Consider the following 27,328-nt stretch of genomic DNA (forward strand, 5'->3'; position numbering starts at 1 on the left):
CTGAATATGTGGTGCTATAGCATTGACCTCGCCAGCGCTTTTGTAGGCAAGCATCTTCCCTTTTGGATATGTGGGTTTCCTGGATAAACACAATTGGGGATTCTCGTCTCTTAAAGTATTGCTGTACAGCATATCTTTTGCATGCTGCCCCATGCCCCGGATGTTCCATATTATGAAACGCAACCTACCCATAGTGTCCACCCGTTGGGGAGGGCATGCGCCTGGCATGTCCTCCCAGTTGGTGTCCAAGTTCCGACGTGCCTTGGCAACCATAGCAATCCTCACCGGCAGCCACTCCACTTGCAGGTTGGGATGCCCCCAGCCATCCCTAGCAAGTCACGGACCCCCTGGCACATCAGTGAGGCCGTTACAGGCCGCTGATCAAATCCCCAATCTAAGGTTAACAGGAAGGGGGAAGGACCTCCACTTGGGCACCCGAGGATGTAGGGGTTGCGGCTGGCAGATAGCGTGTGCCGCTGCTGCAGACACCGCCACCCTCCAGGGCCTACTCTTGCGGTCCGGTGGCCGGCCCTTAGGGCCCACAGTCGCGCGGTGACCACAGAGGGCTGTTCCACCACCTGATGTTTCAATCACCTGAAAAAAGCAGCTCTTTGGATGCTGTTCGTACTGTGCTACATAATCTTACTCAGCCGATGTACGTACGGCCGAGATGGCAGCAACTGGCATATTCCGCTTGGAGCAAGTCCAAATCGCATCCACCATCTTGCTGTGGCTGGCCACCCCCTTCAGCCTGAACCCTGACATCTTCCTTATTTTAAATGGTACTGAATAATATCTTAGCGCTCCCACCTTTTTTAAGTGTCCAGATGTGCTCCACCTAGGTTTGTACTGTTAGTGTACCCATGCATACAGACATAAATATTCCTTCAAGTGGGCATTCTCTCCGACCAGAACAGGACAAACAGGGGTCCAACAATGTGTTTGACTCCCACCTTGCTCACCTGCGATTTGTTCCTCATACACATTGAAGGCTAAGCTTTCTACTGCATGGTGGACCACAACCTTATTTCAAGCCATTGAGACAAGTGTATGGAGCACACTTCATGTAGTCCAGTGACAGTGTTGTGACTTCCGTTCCAGTGAAAAGAAGGTTCTGTTGAGAGGAGGGACTGGATGAGTAACACATTTGGCTTGAGTGAACAAAGTGCTTCTCTCAAGTCTCTCTAGATCTCATGAGCGAGCACTGAAATGCAGAATAGAGATAAGGGGTTAATGCATATTTTGCTAACGATATTGCAGATCAGATCTGTGGTTAAGGTTAGTTGCAAAGCAGTGTAACCGAAGCACAGCCCAAACACCAGCCTCTTATTTTGCTCATTCTGGGGCTTGGCAAAGCTTACTGGCATGACTCAGCATTACTGCCCCATTCTAGGAATAATTATCCATCTGCTGCATCTTAATGGGAAGGAGTTTTACATTGTGTACAGGCCCCCAGAGGACAACGGTTTGTACACATTTCTGACATTGTGATTACTCTTGTTCCTCCAAGTGGGCAACCCCTGAAATGTAACACTAGGGACCATGTGGCCAGCATGCATGGGCCCAGCCCCTGTCCCCAAAACCGAAATAAAGAGTCTGGGCGTCTGGTTAGACCAGAACCTGACATTTAAGGTACAAGCAAGGTAGACAGTTGCCATCCGTTTTGGCCTGCTTAGAATGGCCAGAAAAGTGCTTCCTCTCCTTCCTCCCCAAGCCAAGACACTCCTAGTCCAATCACTGATACTCTCATGGATAGAATATGGAAATGCACTTTACTTGGGGGCCCCGGCTGCAGTAATCACTAAACTGCAAACGGTCCAGAATGGTGCGGCAAGACTACTGTTGGGAATACTAAATCGTGTCTCAGCCAAATCTGCTCTTCGCTCCTTTCAATGGCTGCCACTGAAAGAAAGAGTTAGCTTCAAAGTTCTCTGTGTCGTCCACAAGTCCGTGCAGGGGATCGGGCCATCTTTAATCTCAACCATGGTCCGCCCCTACAAAGCAAGTAGGAAACTCTGCTCGGATGACCTCCACTTAGTTGAAGTCCCTAAAATTAAGAGGTCCAGAAGCGGAGGTCGTCTTTTTACCCTCAATGCAGCCAAACTCTGGAACGCCCTGCCTCTTCACCTCCGCAGGGAACCCAGCCACCTTGTTTTCCGAAAACAACTGAAAACTCGTTTGTTTCCCTAAAGCCCACCGTCTCGGATTACTAGTCATGCTCTGCACAGGGAGTCCTACGGGTAGCCATGCGCTATACAAGTGCTCTTACAATTTCATTTCAGTTCATTTCCAATGACAGGAGTCATAATTGAAAGGAGAAATGTCCACCTCAGTGTTTTGGTGGGAGAGTTCGGAGGAGGGGGGGGGGGAGTAAAGCATGAGTAAAGTTACTTTTATCCCCTAGTATGGCGAATCCTTCTTTCTCACCAATTAGGAAGTTTTTCAATATAGCTCATGGGAACTGGTTTGTGAATACTTAAAGCACACCTCTTTCAAATCCTTTTAACATCCAGATGCAGCCCTTGAGGATGGGGCACAATTCCCCATTCTCTAAGGGGGCATACTGCTTATAAATAGGCCTTTTTAGTCACAGTGGACTCAGTGCATCCACTCGATGTATCACCGGCCTCAGAACGTTCTGTGAGATTTGCCCACCTCCATTATTATTTTAGCTAAGTCTTAGAGTCAAGCAGTTTCATATGGCATGTTAGGAGTTTTTGACTGGCATATGATATCTCAGATATTTCCATTTTTTTACTAGTTGATTACGTCTTAAAGGACACAGAGGAAAAAGATAGACTATTTATCGGCAGTATCCCTCGCAAATTCCCTCGAAGAACAATTCGCGCCCCTGTTCCATGGCACGCCACCTACAGAGAAGTGAAGGAGTGGAACGAAGCCCATCTCTTTCTGGTCAACCCGATGATGCTTTTGTTGCAGCAGCTTTGGTTTACAGAGTAAGATTCCTTGCTGATTGTGAATTGTGTCTTATTTAAAGTGAGGTACAAAACGTGGATGGTGTGTGTGTCCTGATCATTTTCACGTTGTGAGAATTGTAATGCTACTAATGGTTGTCGGGGATGTAATATAAAATATGTAATATTTAGCGCATGAAGCCCTTTTATTCAACACGCTAAAAATGTTTTGTGCAATCCATCAGAAACAAATGCAGTACCATAACCAATTCTAGAGCATTCTGGGAAAATGCAAGTTTAGTTGATGTTCACATTGTAAAGCATCATGTGGGGGCCACAATCAAGCTTCAGATTAGATTCTAGAAAAAGTCAAAGGCATTGCATATTCTTCGTGTCAAGGAGTGGTGGCTCCTTCGCTAAGGTGGAGGAGCGTCACCCCACTGCTGCAAAGCAGTGAAAGAAAGAACAAATACAATAATAATAACTCAGGTTTATTATCATTGTATTTGTTCTTGCTTCACAGCTTTCCGGGAGTGCGGGGCTGCTCCTCTGAGAGAGCAGGGCAAGGGAGGAGTGTTTTGCCCATTCCAAGTGGGCATGACTCTTTGACCGGCCCTCTCAGGCTGGTCAAAGAGTCATGTGTACTTTGCATGTTCTCCATGCAGGCTGCATTTAGCCTGCTTTGAGAACATGCCCAGGCCCCCATTCCCTGGCTATTGGTGTCAAGTTTTACACGGTTTGGCAAAGTCAATAGATTTCATGTTTGTACAGCATGCTTTTGGCTTTGCCAATGCTTTGTTGCATAATATGGCACGAGTGGAGACAAAAAGATCTAAACGAAGAGAACTCTATGTAAGGAGGACATGGGGGCTGTTGACCGTTGGGAAGGAGATGTCAATTCCTTTTTTTGATCAATCAGTTATTGACAAGTGCTACTGCATGAAATTAGTCTGCCAATATACCTGCAAAGAGAGCAAAGGCAGTGGAGGAAGGAGTGCAGTGTTGACAATGTCAGGTTGCAATTGAAGGAAGTCTCGCTGCGCTCAGTGTGTGGCTATACGTGTAAACATATGTTAGTAGTGCACGCGTATGGCTGTTGATTCAAGTTTAAACAATTGTTGTTTGCAGAAGCTGATAGGCCGATGTCGGTCATACAAGAGGATCAACATTAGTTTTCACAGTTGTGAGAATTGTTGGGTTTGTCAGTATAAAGTATAAAACTTAAGACAAATAACTATAGTATTTAAAGCAGAATCCATTTCCGTGTGTGGGAGGGGAACAAAGTTCACGATCACAAAACAATAAATACAATGAAAGCTGCTTTCCAGCAAGGGCATGTGAGAGTAGGACGCGCTGTTATCAGGGCTGTTTGCCTTAAGGCTGTGCCTGGCCAGCTCGTCACCAAGAACTGTTGTAAAACAAGAGCAAAGCAGTATCTTCCAGGAAGCAGAAGATGTTTATTCTGACGACGACCCTGCGACGCACTGAGGCCAAGCTCCACAGCTCCGCTGATAAGGCGAGGTCCGAAGTAAACAAGAAGGGAATCCCACGACATGCACACGGAGTCCTGTTGCACAGTAAACATTCTCCTGCATGCAGTTATAACAGCAGCATCAAGGAAACTGACCAGGATTGACAATTGTGTCCAAAGTAAAAGATAAAAGGGGCTAGCAAAAGTGCCCTTATAAAGTCCCAAAAGCTATAGCCGTAGAGCAATAGCACTTAAAACCTTGAGAAAATGGAAAATAGAAATGAGCACCTTGTACAGCGGTATGAAGTGAAACAATAAAATCATTTATAGGAGGACCTAGAAAAGATGAGTGATCAACAGTGTTGAAAGCTACTGGCAGCTGCAAAGGTGAAATAATGGAAGAGAGTTAATGATGATAATGTTAGGGAATTCACTCGGTAGGCTGCAATAAGTGCATTTTCAGTGACATGATCAGGAGGGAAACCAGGCTGTCTTGGAGAAAACAAATGATAGACCTGGGAAAAAAAGATGCTGAAATTGCACTATGAGAAACAAAAGAAGAGGAGTTTTTTAAGCTTTGCTGGATAATATGGGGGAGGAATAAAGGATAAGAGAAGCTGTATTATGTGGCAGCATGTTAGTAAGAGATGTAAAACAAGCAATGGAAAAAAGACTGCAAAAGTGAAAGCATGGGTGCGTGCGCGCGCGCCGTTAAAAAAACAGACGCCAAAAGTGAAAGCAGGGGTGCGCGTGCTGGCAAACACGCAAGCGGTGCGCGCGTAGTGTGGCACCTCTGGCGTTGAAAGCTGGCAGCTGTGCACGTTCACGCTCGTGTGAACGCAAGCATTAGGCAAGCAAAAGACGACGGGTAGCACTTTTGAAACCCACTTACTTAATGTCTTGCAGCGCATGCATGCGCTGGCTCAGCGAGACCTAAAAATGGCTGGAGCAGAATAAAAGAGTTGTTTTCTTGCTGTATTTGAATATCAAACAGCAAGGGCCGACCCTTATACCCAGAATGGAACCCGGGTCAATTATATAGTACAAATAGAATGGTCCTGTGGGTAATACTTTAAACAAGATCTATTATACTCATGACACAAATTCCACAATGTGTATGATAGTATATCAAATGAGAGAATGAGACAAAAGGGCCCAAAATATTTTTCCAGTGTGGTATATAATCTCATAGCATTCTCATAACAAAGTAGAACAATCAGTGTAGACGGCATATGGTGTAAAAAGTGCTCTTGGCAAAACAAAAATCATCTTACATATATACACCTCCTGAAAACATGGGGTATCCCCATCGTATAACAGATCAATTTTGAATACACTCGTGTACAAGACAATGTCCATAGGAAAACCCCAAGATCATTTTGAAGTTTCGAACCAATCTGCTGGTCTCTTCTGGACAGCACCATCCAACTAATGACCTACAACCAAAAATAGGGCCCTTTATAATATAACCTTGTGCTCTACATGTGTAAAGAAATCACATCTCAAACTAATCTCGTACCTCCATCAAAAAGACTGAAACCTAGCCTTGCAAGTGGACATGTGGAATCAATCCAACTGGTCCACTGGACTGTTGCCTACTTCTACAGATTGTTCACATGATTTTTGATGTCGCTGTAGTTTTCTGAACAATGCTCAGTGAATACTTGTAGTCACTGTAGCTCATTTGCCATCTGCAAGGAATGGAGACACTTACTCCAGCTTGCGGCATATTAGCATGGATTTCTATTTCGGCAAGCCACATGGTTTATTTTAGCTTTGAGCATTTCCAATTAGCATGAGTGCCCTCTCTTATGCGTTCCACATGTTCGGTGTCTGTCTCATGCATGGGTGACATATTTGGTCACATCACGGGTGGGCATGCATTGTTACCCCTCTGGCAACTTCACTTGAGATTCCGGCTCCAAATATAGTCATCTGCTGATTTTATGTTTCTAGGTGGACCTGTTGGATTGATTCCACGTGTTCACTTGCAAGGCTAGGTGTCAGCCTTTCAGATTGAGGTATGAAATTAGTTTGAGATATGATTTTTCTTTACACATGTTGAGTATGGCATTACATTATTAAGGGCCCTATTTTTTGTAGGTGATTAGTTGGATGGTGCTGTGCTGAAGAGACTTGCGTAATGGTTCCTTTATGGGTCAAAACATTGATATTATCATGAGGTTTGCCTATGGACATTGCTTTATATATGTATATATTCATAATTGATCTGTTATAAGATGTGGATACCCTATGTTATCAAGGTGAGCATATATGTTAAAAGAAATTGTTTTTGCACAGAGCCCCTTTTCCGTTCTACGCCATCTACAATGATTGTGCTACCTTTGCATGAGAATGCTATGTGATTATATGCCACACTGGAAAAATATTTTGCATGCTTCTGTCTCATTCATTCAAGTTCAGGTTCAAAAGACTTTATTTGGTTTGTGGCAAAGCATAAAAGCACAAATATATAATACAAAACAGTTAAAACATAGAATAGCAAAAGATTTCTTATAAAATCAGTATCAATCGTTCATTATATCAGATGGAATGGCGTGCAATTCATGAGAAAAGTGGATTATTGCAAGAGAAAGATCATATCAAACAGTATACTTCATTGTAAAAATTTGTATCTTACAATATATTCAAATGAATTGCCATTCAATCACAGAATAAATGATTTTAATTCTCAATAAAGATAAAATCAAAGAATACAAATTACAATTTAGACATCTCATTAGAACTCCTATATTTCCCAGCTACTCTCCTGTGTTTAACCAAGGAGGCAATAAACCTATAAACAGTTTGACATAGCTGATCAGTTTGGAGCAACTGCAAATGCTCCAAAGCAGCTTTACATTTCCTGATATTTAAATACCTTAAGAGAGGTGCGTATTCTCTGTTCTTTATATAACTCGCAAAAAAAGAACATTTGCAGTTGAGACTGAGGCGCTAGTGAATTACAAGGGCACAATATCAAGTCTTTTACAGTATACACATTGGAGGGATAGGACACCAGAAAATGGGCCAAGCCTAAATCTTAGCAAATAAAATATCTGCTGGTGAGGCACCATCAGCAAGTATGGCTCAATACTAGGTGTTGTGCACAATACAAAAAATATAGCTTCTCCATCCTTTTCCTCAATTCACCCTCCAATCTCTTTTCGGCAATAGACCTAAGTAGTTCTCTTTTAACCAGTGATTTAGCCAGTTGGTCAATACATGATGGATTTTCAAACAGTTCCAGCCAATTGAATGCTCGAAACCCATCTTTTACATAAATGAGCCATTTAATTTTATGAGCCCCTGTCAGATTTAGATAATCTGTGATCACAATTTGTGTCAATGCTGCTTCAGGTCTGGCCCAGACTGACAACCACAGCATGGTAGGTTTCGGCCTTATCTCCCAGATACTGTAGTCCTAGATCCTCATGTGCTATTATGGAAGGAAAACTTCAGGGAAATGACAGAAGTCTTCACAGAAATCTATTTTCACTAATTTACAGTTGAGAATAGTCAGTGTTTCCCCAGACCCCAGCACCTTATATGGCACTCAGTATAGGCCTAGCTTTATATATTGTCTCATGCATTCATTTAGTATGCTGTCATGGCCATTGTGAAAATTGTGTCATGAATATAATAGATTTATGTTTAAAGTGTTACCCATGGGACTGTTGTGTTGGTACTGCTTCCTTTCTGTAACCACTGTAAAATAGTGCTCATGCTTTACAATAGAAGCGGAAGGACATACCCAAACAGCCAATAGACAAAACTGTGAGGCTGCAATGCTCCTGTAGGCTGAATCAAGGTGCAATTAACAACATCTCAAGCAAAGGCTGAAAGTTCCAGAGCAAAAGAAGTCACTATCTGACTCATGGCCCAAGTGCCATTCACTTCAATCCTAAAACTAGATCACTGTAGGTAGGGGGCATATATAAACCTCTAAATCATTTCATGGTTACAGACTTCAAGAACAATGGAATGGAATCTGGGGAGATGACTGGGTTGACTATAGACAGATTGGAGTCTAAGAGAAAAAGTGAACTTAAACCAACTGTTAGCGAGTAAAAGAGACTATTTATTTAGGAAAGACAAGGCCAAAAAGTATTTAAATACTATACAAAGGTAGTGAAATTTGAATCAGTTGTTGAACTAAAGGCATCATAGTTGTGGCTATGAAACGAGAAATATGAGATAAGGGAATTTTATAAAGTGCATACAAGTGTGTGAGTGCACAATAGGCTGAAAGAGAACTAGAATACAACAAGAAACTCGGACACAGAGGCAATAGCATATGTTAGCCTAGAAGCAACTTTTAGCATCATGACTTTAAGGTAGAAAAAAAGGCAAATATTGCGATATTGAAATGTTGAAAGCTTCAAGAAAGGATTATTGTTTGAATTTGCTCCTGAAAAGATGGGGATTGATGAAGAATTTGTGAGTTAGTTCATGGAACTCTTTACATTATGAGCGGTTGCATGAAGTCGGAGGCTAGGCTGAACCATGGAGGCCTATCTCCTCCTCGTTACATGTACGGGTTGGCTTATGCATAATATTTCAAAGTGCTAAACAATGTTTCTTATTTTTTACACACGAGCTGGGAACTTGGTGGCACGCATTAAAACATCAACGTGACCAGACAGTATAACCAACATCTACTCCGTCGGATTATATCTTGCCTGCATTTCCTCTGTAAAAGATCAGGATTTATTTCACTTGACAAATGTTGAAGCCATGCATCTCTAAAACCAGTTCCATGAGCACATTGTGTCCTAATATTTCTCCAAGACAGCCCATATACAGTGGGCACTTTATATATATATAAGGGAACATCTACTTGGTAGCTCTTACTCCTAGGGGCTAGTTTTATTCACTGCTAGATACATTATTATAGCATTGTCTGCAATTATGGCACATTAGCAGCAATAAGGTATCCATATGTGCTTGTTCTGTATAACAAATAAGAGTCCACCTGCATTTGTGATGCATACCAAGCATAAAGTCCTTGGTGCAAAAAAGTAATTTACGGAATGCATCAGTGGATAAGAGCAGCTTCAACCACAATCCTGCTTCCCGTAACTGCTGCAGTTCTGGGTTAGGCCACAAGGGAACAATGGGCCCTTGATCTGAAAGTAAGCACATGAAACACACAGAAGTAGATGGGGGGAATGCCTGCAATAAGTCTAACCACTGGCAATAGCTCGGTGTAGCACTCCAACCCATTGTTCTTTTTCTCACCATGTCGCTTCGGTTTGGACCCAGCCATATCCAATCGTTCTTGACCCTGTTCCTCATGGGATCGGTCCAGCCCAACCTGCCAGGCAGGGTCCTCCCTGAACTGGAACACAAGCATTCTGTGATCAAGCACACCACCGTGCTGCTCCCCAGTGCCTCAATAAGAAATGACAGCATGAAAATATGTTGATCCAAAAGCTCAGCAGGGCAGACATGCTGTCTCCTTCCCCTGCTGCTCTCTGCAAAACATAAGCTGCAATTCAAAATCAGGGCCTGGAGGTTATATCCACGTTAGGTTGTGATATACCTATATAGCTGTTTGGTGCCCTAGATCAGATATGACACTATACTCTTCTCTACTCTTCTGCTTTGCTGTGCTTTGTCCTCCCTTTACAGTCTGCACAGGCTTGTCAGTAGTTTTGCAGACACAGGGTCAACAAACTGAAGTGGGGTGCTTCATAGGATAAGGACCTGTTCAAAGTTTAAAACAATGTCCTGCACAGAAAGAGAAAAATCCTGAGATCCAGCACCTTGCACTGCCTAGTGATATTATATGTATAAGCTATCTTGTAATTAATAAATAGGACAGCTTAGCTTTAAAAATCCATAAATATTGCAACAGGGGCTATAAGAAAATGAGGCATATGAGCTGCAATGAACCCTCTTCCCCCCAACGGCCTGATACAGCATTACGGTAAGCTATGCAGCTCATACTGAAATTTCAGCTGCCAGTCTTGTTGACTTTACTGTGTTTCTTCTAACTTGCGACAGTGGTTTAACATTATCCCCGGCGGTTCGGGGCACCTGAGCTCAGGGGGCCCCCTTGGCACTATGCATGGGCAGCGGGCCCCTTGCCTTAGAGCCTCAGACTGGATCGGGGGTCCTTCATATACCTTTCGTGGGGGGGGGGGGGCACTCTCAAGTTTCATTACGCCACTGACTTGCACCTGTTATTACAAACCTGCGTCTGCATTTTGCTCTGGTCTCTGCATTTATCATTTAAATGGCGGTCCTTTTTAGGAGATCAGTATTATAAATTGGGTGCATGAATTGTATTAAGTGTATTTTAATTTTTTACCCTCTTCTATTTATGCTGCATGTATACTGAAGAGGCCACACCTTTGGGCAGTCAGGTAGGTAATGCATGCAATGGACGCAAGTGTCCTTCTCCTAGAGCCATCTGTGGGGGTGGTGGATCTTTAGTTTTCTTTGATGCTTACTGTACACACTGAGTGAAAGATTTCTGCTGAATACATCCCGTTGTGGCCCTCATTAACAGTTGCCCATCAGTTCTGATGGACCATTGGAATTATGAGATTTGTTTTTCATGCGGAGTTTCGAATGCTGTAGGGATTATATATAGGCTTGGACATACTCAGAGTAGATACCACTAAATGTAAATTAGACAGAGAGCCAGAATAGGGGCATTTTTGAATGTTGGACCATCCCTTTCATTTTGTCCTGGACATGTGCATTTCCAGTCTCCCTGAAGCCTGTCCTGAAAATGCCTAATCTTTGTTGCGTATTAGATAAAAAAAAACGTCTGTTTCTATTTCATAATAGAAATTTCCACAGCATGGACCAAACTGCATGACTTTGAATGCAGCCAGAAATAGATAACAGTGTTGCTAAGAACTTTAAAGATCTAGAGTGAGCTGGTAAATAGAAGAGTGGTAGGGATGAGGTTGAAGATCATCAATTAGTCATTAATTAGAATTGGAATAAGAGACTCATCTGAACCTTGTTGAACGATAGTCAAGTCCATTATGACTTTTTGTAGGTAGTGTGTTCTGAATGTACAGAGTAAAGTTGAAGAAGGCCTAGTTAATGGATTTGGCACTCTTCATCAGTTGAATTGTCAATAGAATTTTATTTATTCATTGAAAGACTTATAAAGCTCAAACACCTACCACAAGCATTCTAGAATGCCTATTGTTGGTGATTATTAGAGATGCAGGACTGGCCAATGAGAATCATTTTTCTAATTTTTCTGTAAACTGAGTAGAAACAGACCTAAGGGAGCAGAACATAAAAACAAAACCAGCTTAGAAAGACAACTGATTATAGATGGACCTAGTTTCAAGAAGCGTCTTAAATTTAACTATTCAGCAAAAGTGAAAAGATGAAGGAAAGGGTGCAGAGGGGATGATGAATGGATGGATGATGCATAGTTTGATGGATAGATGGATTGAAAAAGGAAGGAAAGTAAGACAGATTAAGACAGAAAGAAGTATGGACCAAAGGAAGAACAAAAGACTGACAGTCTTTAAGAATTTCAGAATAATGTCAGGAGAGCAATTTCCCGAATGACTGCCAGACTCATTTACCTCACCCCTTCTGTCTGAGCTTATTAGGACATGGTTCAAAGTGGGGGATGTTGGTTTATTCTGGCTACTCCCTTGCCTAGACCAATGCTGTACACTTCAGGTTGCAGACACTAAGAAGTTCCGAATAGATGGGGGAGGGTATGGCACTCCTCACTGAAGATCCCAAATGGGATTTTAACACTGTAACTGAGAACTCTAATTGTGTAGTATTTTGTTTGTTTTGATGCGTGCCTAAAGGGTTTCTTTAACTAAAATATAAGCACTGGCCTGGACAATACTTTACTGTGTCTGTTGGGTTACTGTTCAGTTCTGAGCTCTAGTCTTTACCCAGCTCCCCCCCGCCACCCCGCATACCACACTACCTATCCTGAAAGTCAAATGCAGAAAGGGTGTCCTTGGCCCAGTTTTCATAGCCATTGTAGTGCGGAACCCAGAACACCAGTGGCAAATGACTTCAACCACCATGTTTGGGGACCAGAAGCCCGCATCTGCTCTATGACCTCCAAATGGGGTCTGACAATGAACATAAGGCTCAAGTCTCACTACACTGGTTACAGATAACATACCAAACTAAATTTAAGGTGATGTTGCCGATTCGTAAGGTCCCCATATACATTCTACACACAGCATTTAATCATCAGCTAGTAGCCTTGAAAATACATAGTCCAACAAAACACTAATACCAGGAATTCATAAGTTTGTTTTGTGACTTGGTTGGGGAAGACAGATTTTCTTTAATCATGTTCATCTTTCTAGGTTTGGTGACCTCAGGTTTGTTCGAACGAAAGATATGCTATCGGGCAATCTGCCCCTCCTTCCAAAAGAATTTGAAGATTTAGTTAAAAGACATTGTATGGAAGCTCATGACATTCTTCTGAACAAGTTAGTGCATTTTAAGATATTATTTTTATTATACTATGACATTTTTAAGAAATTAGAAATTTTACTCTAAAACGTTGCCCATGAGGATTTTGGGGGTATATTTATGCACTATCTGGGGGGGGGGGGGTCTTTTATTATACCAGAGTGATATTTTCACAACTGATCTTGACACAGCTCTGATAATAGGGTAATAGTTGTTTAATATATTGTTTTCATTGTGTTGTTAAAATGTTTTGCATACTTTCTGGCAATCTAATGTCTTTGTTCACATAATTTGTTTTGCCATTTCACCTGATGTGTTAGAGTGCAATGAACAGAATGCATGACCTTTATTTCTGTAGAAGGATGGAGGAAGAGTGTTGGCACCCTTTTTTTCTGGAAACCTGCAAAATACTTTGGGAGCTACATGTCCACATTTGCAGGTGATGAACATCTGTCTTGTTTCAGCCCTTAAAGCAAAGCTCTTACACTGCACCTGCTTGAGTCCCTATGGCAAGCGTACAAAGGGAAAACCCAGCATTTCCGAAGATGATCATATCATTTTTATTTTTTTGTATTCCTCATACCACCAAGAGCTTCTGCAACTCTCAGGGGACCGCTCCATCTATCTAACCACCCAGCGGTCACTGCATTCGCCCATGGTCCTGACACCATACAGGACCTTCCCCATTATTGGTGCCTTGGTGTAATCATTGGGATATGTGACCTGTGCTGAGGAAACCATACCAAAATGAGAAATCAGACCATATTGCCATAGCAGAGCTCGATTCTGTGCCCTGATATAGCCTCCACATCCTGCTGGCAGCCCTGATCAAATCTTCTACTTTCGTGGGGATAGGGTCTTTCTATTCATACAAATTTCCCATCTAGCTATTAGTATCAGATAGAAATGCAACTGTCTCTGTGATCGTCCCAGGAGATTACTGGTTATCTCATCAACTCCAAGTAGGACAAGCATTACATTCAGTATAACCCCCCCCCACCCATGATATCCTTCAGGAAGAGCTCTATAAATCCCCAATAGACACTTAGCCTGGGACATTGAAAAAAGATATGAACATCATCAGCCTCCAGGTGTCCACACCTAATACACTTAGGAGAGGGCTGAGGGGCAAACTTTACAATTTTGAACGGCGTAAAATTGAGTTGATTAATGGTGAAGAAGTGGTTCCTCTTCAAGTTTGCAGGTCTAACGATGAAGTATAGAAGCCTCAAAGAGTTGTCCCAAATCAATTTAATGTCAGCCACCTGAAATACACCACTCCATACTTGGTGGGGGGGAGATAACTTCTTCTCTTCAGCCTCCAGAAGTTTTTCGTACCACCTTGCAACCTCCTTACTTTTAGGTGTAATATCTTGAAGAAAGCTCTCTAACTCCCAGTTGCCCCCCAACTCCTGTTTGGAGGCAGCAAACCAAGAAGACAATTGGATACATTTAAATTTAGAGAGATTATTTCACGTTTTTGCGTTAAAGACTACCCATGGGAGCAACCCCTCATTTGTCCTTAAGTCTGCCCATGTATTAAGACCGGCCCGCTTAAGGGGAAGACTTAATGTATCTTTTAAACAGATCGGAGTCCCGGGGGAATCCCAAAGGGGGCCAGATCGGAATAATAACCTAATCCCCACATTCTCCTTATCCTATACCACAAATTAAGGGCAGAGTTTAGTACTTTCAATCAGACCTTCTTAAAAAACATTGGAGCACCAAACTTAAAAAGAAATCCCTCCATACTCTCACCATTTCCCCTAATAGCCTCTCCCACGTAGAACCAAAGATGATCATTTCAGGCTGGCCTTGTGAAATGTACCCCCTCCATCTGCGTGGGTGGAGGGCCGGTAGCCTTCTGGCAACAGCAGGCCTCTGTCTCTTCGCCAGCGTGGGCCCAGGTTGTTACATGTCTGAACGAGAAAAGGTAACAACTCTTACTTAAATATGGGTCTGGAGAACTTGCGAGGTTCGTCTGTTTTCTATAGTGCTCACAATCTCTGTTAAAATGTGAACTGCAGAATGTGTGGTCTTGTTGCTTATATCTGTGCATCAACAATGTATGCTGTGACCTTAGCAGATTGGCTCCCTGCTGCCTTTATAATGAGCTGAGCTGACACGTGATAGGATAACTGGGAAGATAATGATGAGGCGGATTGGAGATGTCTCAGAGTAAGGTTTTCTGGTTAACAAATCAAAGCACCCAGGATTCTCACATACTATTGTAGAAGCTCTGATCCCCAAAGACATACCAGGAAATCGCAGCAAAGAAACAGACTGCAATGATATTAGATAGCAGGATTCATGATATAACAAGTTAATAAACATCTGTCTTAGGACGAAGTAGGGTGATGTTACCATATGTGCATTCATGGTATCCCAGTGGAACAGACGGTATCTACCAAGGGACAGTTATCGTCTGCTCAAATACAACCCCATACACCCAATAAAAGCTTTGATTACTCAACAGAAGACTCATGTGCCAAGAAAATCCATCAAATACCCAGGTACAGCCACAAATGCCCAGACATAGCTTCAAACACAAAGACACTGCATCATATTCCAAAGCATGGGCACAAATGTATGGCCACCACCTCAGGTGCTCACACAGCAACAGTTATACTGCCTGCATAGCCTCAAATGCCCAAAAACAAAGTGACATACCCAGTACTCATGCAAAGCCAATGATCTAATGACCAATTAGAGCATCTGGGTGTCATTTGACCAAGCACAGACTCAATTGTCTGAATGCATCCTTAAATTCCCAAGCATGAAGTCAAGTGTCTACACATAGCATTGCCCCATATACCCATGTTCAGCTGCAACTAACCAGACACAACCTTCAGTGCTAAGGCAAAGCTTCATATGCACATGTGTAGACACTATTGCCTGTGCTCAGGCAGGTGAAGGCTTCCTGGGGTGCAGTCACCCCTTGTCCACACTGTTGTGTCTTTGCTGTCTGAGCCAGGCAGCAAGACAGAATACAAGCTGCAAAGTGCCTCAACCTTTGATGAAGCTCAGTGGCAATTCAGCGTGTGATCCTAGCAGACTGAAGGGCAAACCGAAGTGGCTTCCCTGCCCTCATCTTGCATTTTCGTACCTGCTCTAAGGCAGGATATGTTGTCGCTGGGCAGAAGAGTCCCTGCTCCCATCCCTTTTTAGGTTCCTCAGCAGCAAATAGGAGGTTGTTGATTGTCCTAAGAAGGAACATGAGCTGCAGAAAGTAATCCTAACTCTTTGAGATATTGAACTTTCAACCTTCAAAATATTTCCAAAGCACAAGAACGCCTGCAAGAGGGCCGCAGCCTATATACATCCTTGAAGTTTAATTTCAGTTCTACCGAGTCTTCCAGGAACAGATTGAAGCAAGGGCAGAAGGCTGGTTTCATGTGTGTATGTTTGAGCTATCAGGTTAAAGCCCCAAGGTATCCCACGGTGCCTTACGTTTAACCATAGTACCTCTGTTTATCCTAATACCTCCTCTTTTAGCCCCTCACTTCCAAAGGCAGCAGATGGCTATTAGCTAACTATTAGATTTCGGAATCAAGACCCATCAGTCAAAATCCCAGCTTCTCTACCTGAGTAATGTGATCGTGTTCATGTTACACAGCCCTGGGCCTCAGTTTGCTTATCATTTCATTTCTCAGTGTGGCATTCAGAGGTAAAGGCATAGACTCCATTTCTTCTTTTTGAGGAGAAGGCAGAGAGGCTAGCTGACTTCAGGGCGCTTGTGGGATACTCTTTAGAAAATCATCATTATTACCCCGTGTTCACGTGTAAAACGGAGGCATGAGGTATGAATACCTCCTGTTCGAGTTGTGAACTTGGAAATGAGGCATAACATGCAAAAAGTCCCTTTTTTCGATGCGTTAACTGCGATGAGCAGTTTTGACCTGCAGAATTCAGGGGAAAACAGCAAACTTCTTTGAGACTGTAACACCCAGCTCCTAATCGGGGCCTAAAACGAGAGGTGCTTGAGAGCTATTAAACATGTCAAATCGGAGTGGCATTAGTATGGGAAAGTAATGGATTTTCCCTGAGACATTTTTCAAAACTGAAACAAAGTTTTAATTCTAAAGCATGTTTCAATAATTGGTAATTGAGCTACATGAAATAAATAATTTGGTAGTGGAGGTGAGGGCCATTCTGAGGAATGATCTGTACCCTTTCCAAAGTGGGTTCCCTCCTTTCTCCTAAGCAGACTTGAATTTTTACACAACCGCTCACTGGCTGCTTCATGCGCTGCCTCATGCATTTTGAACATACATGTCAGTGTTAATGTCATTTCCAACACCAACATTTTTCCAAGGTTCTGATTATAGTATCAAAATCCTCCCAACACGTAGGCATGATCACGCGCCGCTCATAATCTCTGATAGGCAGGGCACGAGTCAAGGGTACACGCGGGTAGACGGAATATACCCACTCTTTTCACAGGGTGGACGCCGTCTACCCTGCCAAGAGGTTGGGCCCCACAGAAATTAGCTGAATTCGTCTTGGTGTAATTTTCAGACACTGGGACAATTTCAGCAGCGCCTGCACGTTGTCTGCCTTTGTTCTGAGCAGCAATGTGCAAGTGGGGAGGGAGCTTATCAGATTCGAGCTGGGCCCATAACAAAAGCCGGATTTAACCCCTTGTGTGCTGCGCAAATTCCCCCGCGGTGCGGGCGAGTTAACCCCTTCGGGGCTGAAGACGAGCTCAGCTCGTCATGAGCGTAACCTGCCGTGCGCTCATGACGAGCTGAGCTCGTCATGTAACGCGGTAATTTCAAAATTGCCGCGTACAGCGGGAAAAGCCGCCGCATTGATGCGGTTAATGAGTGGGTGGGGTTCGGACAGCCCTTGGCCGTCCTTCGCACAGCCCTTGGCCGTCCTTCGCACATGCCCACCGTGACGTCTGATAGCCCCAGGCTGTCCGACGCATGGAAGGGGTTAAAGGGCCATTATGCCTCTTTTTGTTGGAGTATCCTGGCCAGGAGCAATCGGGAGCCTCACACCTAGGTGCAATGACGGTGAAGCAAAGGCTCACATCTTATCACTTCACAGGTACTTAAGAGGGAAAGGCTTTTCACTTTGTTCAGTCCTTGTAGTGATAGGTATGCATTACGAGTAATGCTGGAAAACGATGGGCACCTTCAGTTTCTCCTGAAGATTCCGGCTGCTCAAAGAAGCCAATATCTAAAAGGTATGTGTGTGTGGTTAGAAAGAAGAATAACCCAGAGATTGAGAAGTGTTTAGAATTGATTTCCCTGGTTAGTTTCCATTCCAAAATGGACCCTGGGGGTCCAGCTTGGATTTGCATATTTATCCAGCTCCCATGGATATAGTGGAAGCCAGCATGGGTATTTGCAAAGGCTGGAATTACCAGACCCACTAATGGTTATCTTGTTAATAAAGCCCCAAGAATTCTGAGATCAGTTACACATGCTACTCGCACTCCATCTAATCCACCTAAATACCATGGCGCTCATCGCAAAGCTCTCCTGTCCCAACCTGGCCAATGCAAACATGGCCATTGTTCACAGCAAACTTCAATGCTTGCACTCCTTACCACAGATCCCACCAGGTAACAATATCTGCTGGCGTTTCCTTCGTTTGCTTTTCGTTAGAGAAGGGAATGTCCCAAGATGTGATTTAGTACATTATGTCCATGACTTCCTGCCCGCCTATTTCAAAACCTATGTGCTAGCCATGTGGCCCTTTGCAGACCACACTCAACGGACATCTCTTCTAGCCTTGGAATTTCTTGTGGCCAGGAAATCCAATGCAGCCTTTAGGCTTGGATCAAGGCTCTGCATCTGCTTTCATAACCTCAAATTGTTTCCAGGACAGAATGCAATACTAGTTACCTTCCTTGCTCTCCAACTTCACAACATCAACACAGCCATCCTCACCACTGATTGAACAACTGGTTATCGCGGATAAGAATATCCTGGTACATGAATATCCTGGATAAAGTTCCAAAAAGCTGAATATTGAATAGTAAGTGCATGTAGACAATGTATACATTTACTATTCCTAACTGCACATCATGCATACCATGCCAATATATATAGTCAAGTCGCATGTAAGTGGATGTAGGTCTAGAAAATCTATGCCTAGTTATCTTTCGATATTTTTTCCTAGATATTCTTATACCTCGATATCCCCTGTTTCTCCCATCTTTCCTTGCAAAGACAAGTTAGAGAGTCCTTGTAAAATGTAAAACCCATGCTTCTGTTTTGAGTAGGTTAAGCTTGATGTGCTGAACAGCAGGACTTAAATCAATCTGTGAAATTAAAGAAATACTTAAACCACCAGGCTCAACATGAAGACATTTTCTGTGGAATTATTTACCACAAATTAAACAGTGTGATCACTCCTTTAAGATCCAGTTATTCATTTATTGAGTGTTCCCCTCGTGCTGAAATACAAACTTTTGATATGTATGTATGTGCTTTGGACCAAATAGCTAATATTTATTAAGTTAATGTAATTTAGCTTTTAGCTCTTTAAATAGCTTTACTGTAGCATCAAGCAGCTAGGCACATGAGTGTCTGTCACAATATTGTTCACATGTAAAAATAACTGGGAAATATATAGACCTTTTTTTCACTGTTTTGCTTTTCAGATGGATTCCAATGTGTGCATCGCTCTTTATCGCGAATAAGGAAAACTGGATCCATTTTGTGCCACAAAATAATGACTCTTTTCAGCAAATTCAAGAGTTTTTTGCCTGCGTCGCTTCATTCATGTCTCTACAGCTACGTGGAATGGTCACAAACTCCCTGCAGGACATCCTTTCCTTTTTTGCTATTCATAAGGTATAGTAATGGGATGCAAGCCGCAGCTACTCTCTATATGTACTTTTTGTGTTATGTATATGGAATATTTTGGCTCCTATAAAAAGTAAGATTTATTTATTCCTAAAACAGCTCTCGCAGCATATGGTGGACACAGTGATTAGAAAAACACCTTCCTTTTCTATTTCCTTACATATTGGCATGCTTAAATACCTGAAAAGTTATTATTCGCACCGAAGTTAAACAAATAGAAACAATGTCTAGTTAATAGAGCGCCTTATGTGGTAACGGTCTAGTTGTTCAGGGGCACGCCCCGACCGGAACCGGAAGCGCTGCCATTTTGGGTGCGCGAGGCCGGAGCTGAGAGTCAGCAGCAGCTCCCTGGCGCTCCGAATAAAAGTACAAATCTAAGTGTACACAGTGCCTCAGAGTGGTTATTTAAGCGCCGATCCAACTTCCACAATGGCGACGAGGATGGGCTCCGTAACTACCGCAAAAAAAAAAAAGGCAAACTACACGGAAGCGAGATCGTGCAGCAACAGGGCAATCCAACCACCGACCACGTGGGCAGAGGCCTGAGAGCGGCCACACTTACATCGGAGCGCGGCAGAGGGGGGTGCAGGCGTTACCAGCGAGCTCCTCCAACGGCAGCCACTCAAAGGGCGGCACAACAGTCCAAGCATCCCTGGAGACGCCGCCCAAGGCCAAAAGCGAGCAAGCCACCCCAAAGCAGGCACCCTGCGAACCAAGGTGAGGGGCTGGGAACAGGGAAGGCTAAACCGGCCAGCAATAAGCGCACAACTGCCAGGCTGCCAAGGGAAACGAAAGAGCCGGTGGGATACTCATCCCTCAAGCAGGAACTGCACAAAGGGCCAAGAGAAGGCAGACAAAACGCCATTACGAAGCCGCCAAACAGGAAACGGCACAACATACTGTCACTGCGGAAGGTACAAGGGGGGGCTGAGAGAAAGTAACAAGGGGCAATCCTGGACGCCCGAGGTGCATCAGGAGGCGAGGGAGACGACTCAAGCCCCGCCACTGTTCGCTTACACTCGTAGCAAGAATTTAAAAGAAATTCTTTCCAAACCTACATCACCCAACAAAGTTTACAAAGGCACTCAACCATGTTTTAATTGCAACAACTGCAACTGCATAATAAAGGGAAACACCATCAGACACCCTATGAAAGGACACCCCATCAAACTTCAAGTAAACGCGACATGTGACTCCATGAACCTCATTTATGCACTAAAATGCCCTTGCGGTAAAATGTATGTGGGCAAGACTGAGAGGAAAATAAAAGTTCGCATGAACGAACATAAGTCTAACATCCGTACCAAACAAGAGAAATCTTACGTCGCCATGCACTTTCATGAACAGCATCATTCCATTGCTCAACTACAATTTGTAGTTTTGGAACTTATGACCCCAAAAGAGGGGATTAACATTCGTAAAACATTACTTAGAAGAGAACTCGAATGGATATACCGTTTGCAGTCACTCAAGCCTCACGGACTCAATGATCGTGTGGAGTATAGTTGTCACCTGTAATCATGTTACTCGACATCTATATATATGTATCTCGCATAGCATTGCTCTTTATTCTTGTTATTCTTTTTATTCTCTTCCTTTTCTCCACCGTATCCTCTGGTTTCTTTCACACCCCCCGTCATCTTTCACCATTCCAAAATGGCCACCACTCTAGTTCACTTTCCTTTACATCAGTAAGTCCTTCGTTTATGTTTCCTACTTTACTTTCCTGTTCTTCTACCTGTCGCCACACACCGGAGTTCACCTAACCAGAAGACGCGGACACACTCCTCGGAGTAACGGTCTTCACCGCCTTCGCGTTTAAGTAAGTACTCTGCCTCTCAACAGAGCCGTCCAACTATCCTTAATTCTTTTCCCAACTTTTCCCTCACCGCGGTAGAGTCCCAACACTCCTTTCCCGGCACCTTATTCCTTTTTTCTTTTTTAGCTCTACACGTTTCGTCACGCTGTTCACGTTTTTCTTTCCAGTCTTTGCACCTATTGATCTGCACGTAAAACTTTATACGTTATGCATATTCATTATCTGCCTCGCTGATATGGGCTTGTCTTTCCTTTCAGCTCTCCTTGATAAAGGGCAATCCGCCCGAAATGCATTGGAGTGTGAATTGATAATTGATGTTTTGACCATCATCACTAATATGATTTAAATATCATTGAGAATTTTTCACATGACCATCATTGAAAAATAAATGTACTTATCTACAACTATCTACTAACCTTGGAATCATTTTTGAACCCTTCACGGAGTGCCTCATCTGGGGATGTACATGCATCCTTATGCGTACACTACAGGCTCTATAGGGGTACATGGTGGCCACCATGGAAGACATGGAGCGGAACATCAGCGAACAGGAGTGGGCCGATGCATATGGAAGAGATGAAACGCTAGCAGCAGTCAAGGGATATGTAGTGCTTGGGTGGCCTGACAAAAAGCATCTGGACAGTCAAATGAGAATATACTGGGAGGTCAGAGAAGAACTGTCGCTAGGGGAAAATCCAATATTCCTTTTGAGAGGGGACAAGGTCATTCCTCCTCAAGCACTAGTGGAGCATCTGCTGGCACTCCTACATGAAGGCCATCAAGGTATAACAAAAACAAAAGCTTTGGCGAAACAAATGTACTGGTGGCCCGCCATAGATGCCCAGGTTGAGAGACATGTGCAGAACTGTGAATTGTGCTCCCGTGCGGACAAATCACAGACTTTAATGAGACCGCCACTAGGAAAGTTCCCCACACCAAGTAGTCCGTGGGAACTGGTGTCCATAGACATCATAGGACCCATCCTAGATAAGGAAGGAGTGCAGAAGTACGCTATAGTGATGGGATACAGATACTCCAAATGGCCAGAGGTGGAGATAAAGGAAACTGTAGACACAGAAGCAGTGCTGTCCTTCCTGAACGCAGTGTTCGTGAAAGAGGGTATCCCTAAAGTAATAACGTGTGATAATGGGCCGCAATTCGTGTTAGCCAAATGGGAGGCATACATGGCAAGGAACGGGATTGAAGTAAAACACACACCCATATATCATGCGGCCGGAACTGGACTGGTCGAACGGTTCAATCGAGTTATCATGGGAACTATCCAAGCAGCCATAAGTGCCGGACTGGACTGGGAAACAGAACTGTCTAAGATGCTGTGGGCATACCGCATCACCCCTGGAACTACAGGGTACAGCCCATTCAATGTATTTAGAGGAAGGGAACCCTTCACAAAAGACAACCTTGCGTGGAGGCACATGGTGGTACAGAGCTAATGGTCTCCAGCGGTAGTAAAAAGGAACCTGGAGGATGCACAAGCAACATACACACAAGAGTATGACAAAAGGCGCAACGCAAGTGGAAAGACATTGGAAAAAGGAGAATGGGTGAGGGTGAAATTGGCAATAATGAAAAGGAAAGGGGAAAGCAAGTTCACCCCACCACTCCAGGTCATCGAACCATATGCCAGATCCGCACTGCTCAGCAACGGGAAGGTATGGTCGCAAGACAGAATGGCAAAATGTAACAAAATCCTCAACTGGGAAGAGACAAGAATGGAATACGCGCAACCACAGGAAAGCAGTGAGGGACAAGAAGGAGGTTGTACAGAACGAGTAGAAGAGTCTACTATTTTCAAAACTGGAGAAGATAAAGACAAGGTGAAGGGAGCGGAGACAACCCGAGGAGGAGTCAGCAAGGAGACAGACAAGAGGCGAGCTACTGAACAAGAACGAAGGAGCATGTCAGAGGACAAGCGGCAGGAGACCCTCCAAGAGGTGGAAGATGGACAGCAGGTGAAGGGTACTGCCAGAACGAGAGCGGGCAGAGTTGTGAGGGTACCCAAGAAGTTTGAAGACTTTGTTATGAGCACCAAGTAAGACTGTTCCCTTTTGGGGTTTGTGTTGTATTATTAAGAGGGGGAGATATGTGGTAATGGTCTAGTTGTTCATGGGCACGCCCCGACCGGAACCGGAAGCGCGGCCATTTTGGGTGCGCGAGGCCGGAGCTGAGAGTCAGCAGCATCTCCCCGGCACTCCGAATAAATGTACAAATCTAAGTGTACACAGTGCCTCAGAGTGGTTATTTAAGCGCCGATCCAACTTCCACACCTTATCCTTGCCAATCACCTCTATGCACAAGGGAGTAAGAATATGTGTTTGCCACTGAACCCTGTTAGCTGCACAAACAATATCTAGTTAATATAGCGCCTTATCCTCACCCACTGCCTCTATGCACAAAGGCATAAGAATATGTGTTTGCCAATGAACCCCATTAGCTGCAGAATAGTTAATATAGCGCCTTAGCCTCGCCCACCGCGTCTATGCACAAAGGAATGAGAATAGGTGCTTGCCACTGAACCCCGTTAGTTGCAGAAACAAAATCTAGTTAATAGAGCGCCTTATCCTCGCCCACCGCCTCTATGCACAATGGAATAAGAATATGTGTTTGCCACTGAACCCCATTAGATGCAGAATAGTTAATATAGCGCCTTATCATTGCCCACCACTACTATGCAAAAAGGAATAAGAATATGTGTTTGCCACTGAACCCTGTTAGCTGCAGAATAGTTAATATAGCGCCTTATCATCGCCCACCACCTCTATGCACAAAGGAATAAGAGTATGTGTTTGCCACTGAACCCCGTTAGCTGCAGAACAATTAATATAGCGCCTTAGCCTCGCCCACCGCATCCATGCACAAAGGAATGAGAATATGTGCTTGCCACTGAACCCCGTTATCTTATGGGAGTGTCCGGAGATCATCCCCATATTGGACGAGAGTCACTGATATCATGTCCAGGGTGGTGGGAAGTACGGTGCCGATGGAGCCAAAGTGGCTATTACTGATGATCAAGGGAGACACAGACTGGTCTAGATAAGTGGAACTCTGCCTGGCCCTAGCAGCGGGGGTGGCGAAACGGAATATTGCTAGAAGGTGGGGGACACAGTCACCCCCACGATGCGAAGACTGGCAGCGTGACCTCGACTGGTGCCAAAGGGCAGAGGAAACAGTATGTAAAAGTAGGGGGTGTACTCAAAAGTGGATAAAAGTGTGGACACCCTGGCGCAGGTACAGAGAAACTGGTGCAATCATGGAAGGATAGGAAGGTTGGCATTGGCTTATCGTCCTTGTTGTTCCCTACTGATAAATGGGAAGTCAATTTTGTAATATGTCCCAATGTACTATTTTGGAAGTGTGTGATGCTGTATGGTCTCATGCGCATTGTTAATAAAAAGAATAAAAAAATAAAATAAAAAAAAGAATATGTGTTTGCCAATGCACCCCGTTGGCTGCAGAATAGTTAATATAGCGCCTTATCCTCGCCCACCACCTCTATGCACAAAGGAATAAGAATGTGTTTGTCACTGAACTTTTTTAGTTTCTGCAACAATATCTAGTTAATATAGCGCCTTATCCGCACCCATCGCCTCTATGCACAAAGGATTGGAATAAGAATGTGTTTGCCACTGAACCCCGTTTGCTGCAGTATAGTCAATATAGCACCTGATCCTCGCCAACCGCCTCTATGCACAAAGGAATAAGAATATGTGTTTGCCAACCCCAGTTCGTTGCTCTTTGCAGGTCCACACTGATGGGGGCGGTGCTCTGACTACCGCCTCCTAGATACAACCCCAGCTTCACTCATGTAATCACCTGCCTGACTAACAATCATGCAACCTGTGTCCTCTTCTCCCCATTGTAACACAGCTGCACTTGGTCCCCTTAGAAGTCCACATTAGATTTATGACTTGCTTGTCAACGAAGTCAACGAAGTGAACACAAATAAGCATCGGCAAACCAATAGGACTGACTTTTTAAAATGAAAGTGCAGTACCTGTCGATTTTGTATGTATGGGTTTGTAGATTTGTAAAAGGACGAATGTGGGAATGATTCAATGGGTGGGTGAAGAGAAGGATTAACTAGCACGTGGATGTATAAATGGATGAGTAAGTGCCTAATTGAGTTAATGGAAAAGTGGATGAATGTTTGGGCGAATGACTGCATGGAGGGTGGGTTGAATAGGTGAGGAGATACCTGAATGGATGGAGGAATAGGTGGCTGTGTTCATAATTGGTTAAAAGAGGGATGAATGAGTGAGGAGTGGATGGATGGATGGGTAAGATGATGAGTGACTGGACGGATGGCCGAGGCCAAGAAGCTGGACATTACCCCACACAGTGAGTCATTCTCATATTCAGTTATTCACAAAGCCACAGACAGACTTTCCAAACATACGAGCGGCGCTCTCAGAGATAAAAAGCCAAACCTGTGGTATTTGGCAATGCTTGTATAATATTTGATAAACCGATAGACATGTTATGTCTTTTTTTTAATAAGTGTAATTTTAATTTAATAGTCTGCTGACCAAAATTAAAACCCATGTGAGGTACAGGTTACTTTTCAACAGGGTCTCATGCTGCTCAGTTTCATGCATGAGTAGCTCATGGAGTCCTGGTTTTTCTTTGGATTCTGGGATTTGTAGTCCTGTTTCTCACATTAGAAGATCATGACAATCAGTCCCAGAAGGGAAAGGGAAAGCCTGGACCTGGGATACTTGAGAGCTCTGGTTAATTTGCACCTGTGTGGAGTATAAGTGATTGTGAGAGTTTTCAACTACCCATACTCATCAAAAGGTAGACGTAAAACAAATCATGTTACTCAAGTACAACGTGGTAGCATAGAAAACGCCTTATGTAGAATAATCCGATATGTTATCTGCAGCTGACTTATTTGAAAATCTACGTTTCTTCTACAGATATGCTTGTATATCGATCAATTTATGAATGAATAAAGCATGTTCTTCATAGGGAACACACGCAGTTAACCTAATTTGTTAAACAAATGCTTTTCTATTATTAAAAAACAAAACTCATTTCTTTTTTTAACTTCAATTCGTTTTTAGAATTTAATACAAAAAACACATTTCTGTATTGAAGTAGATTTTGTCATTTCTTCTAGGCATATTTCCCCTTCTGTTCTGCGAGGATGCATTTTGTATCCAAGAGAAAGGATTATTAAACCATTGTGGAGATGTTAATGTTACAGAAAGTGGATGAGGGGCAGACTTTTCACAAAACCAGGGGGTCTTACTATGATTTCTGCACAAAAATAGCATGTCCAGTAATATAAGCATTTGGATATCCGATAAGTATGCGTTGTTTTCTTAGTGATAGTGCCTGGTGATGGACAGGCGAGTTTTTGTGTGTATGTTTCTGTGTTGGTAGGGTTGTATGAATAGGCAAGTTGATGAATTAGTTGGCTATGTGAGTGGGCAAGTAAATGTTGGTAATCGTAGGGGTAAATGAGAGTGGTTGGATGAATGGAGTTGGTGAATATGTTCGAGAAAGCTTAAAACAGGTGGGTGACTATGAGTTGATAAAGGCGTGAAGGTAGACAAGCAATTTCATATTAGTAAAATACTGAACACTTACAAATAAAACAATATCTTATTTACTAAACATTTGAAAAGGCGATTGGATGTGTCTTAACGTGGTCCTGACTTAGATGTGAAAACGTATTCTAATTGCTTTGGCCTCCTAAAACCTCGCCCTTGTGTTTCCCAGACGTTTTGTCTTTTATTTAGGCCAGATATTTCTGTGTTCTACTCCACTATATTTGACTGATATTTGTGACCTAGCACTATGAACTCCATCTCAGGGTGATGTCTTTCTGTCACCACATCCTAATCAA

The 27,328-nt window shown here is 43.4% G+C and overlaps 1 protein-coding gene across 1 annotated transcript in view; it reads left to right on the plus strand.

Moving 5' to 3' along the window:
* Positions 1-27,328, plus strand: part of DNAH3 (dynein axonemal heavy chain 3) — a 660,573-nt gene that overhangs the window by 93,013 nt on the left and 540,232 nt on the right. Inside the window, exons 7-9 of the mRNA XM_078665068.1 lie at positions 2,762-2,957; positions 12,708-12,833; positions 19,433-19,625. Of these exons, the coding sequence (XP_078521194.1) occupies positions 2,762-2,957; positions 12,708-12,833; positions 19,433-19,625 (515 nt within the window). The remainder of the gene's footprint in view (positions 1-2,761; positions 2,958-12,707; positions 12,834-19,432; positions 19,626-27,328) is intronic.

The sequence above is a fragment of the Lissotriton helveticus genome, chromosome 10 (assembly GCF_964261635.1).
Source record: "Lissotriton helveticus chromosome 10, aLisHel1.1, whole genome shotgun sequence".
Lineage (NCBI taxonomy): Eukaryota > Metazoa > Chordata > Amphibia > Caudata > Salamandridae > Lissotriton > Lissotriton helveticus.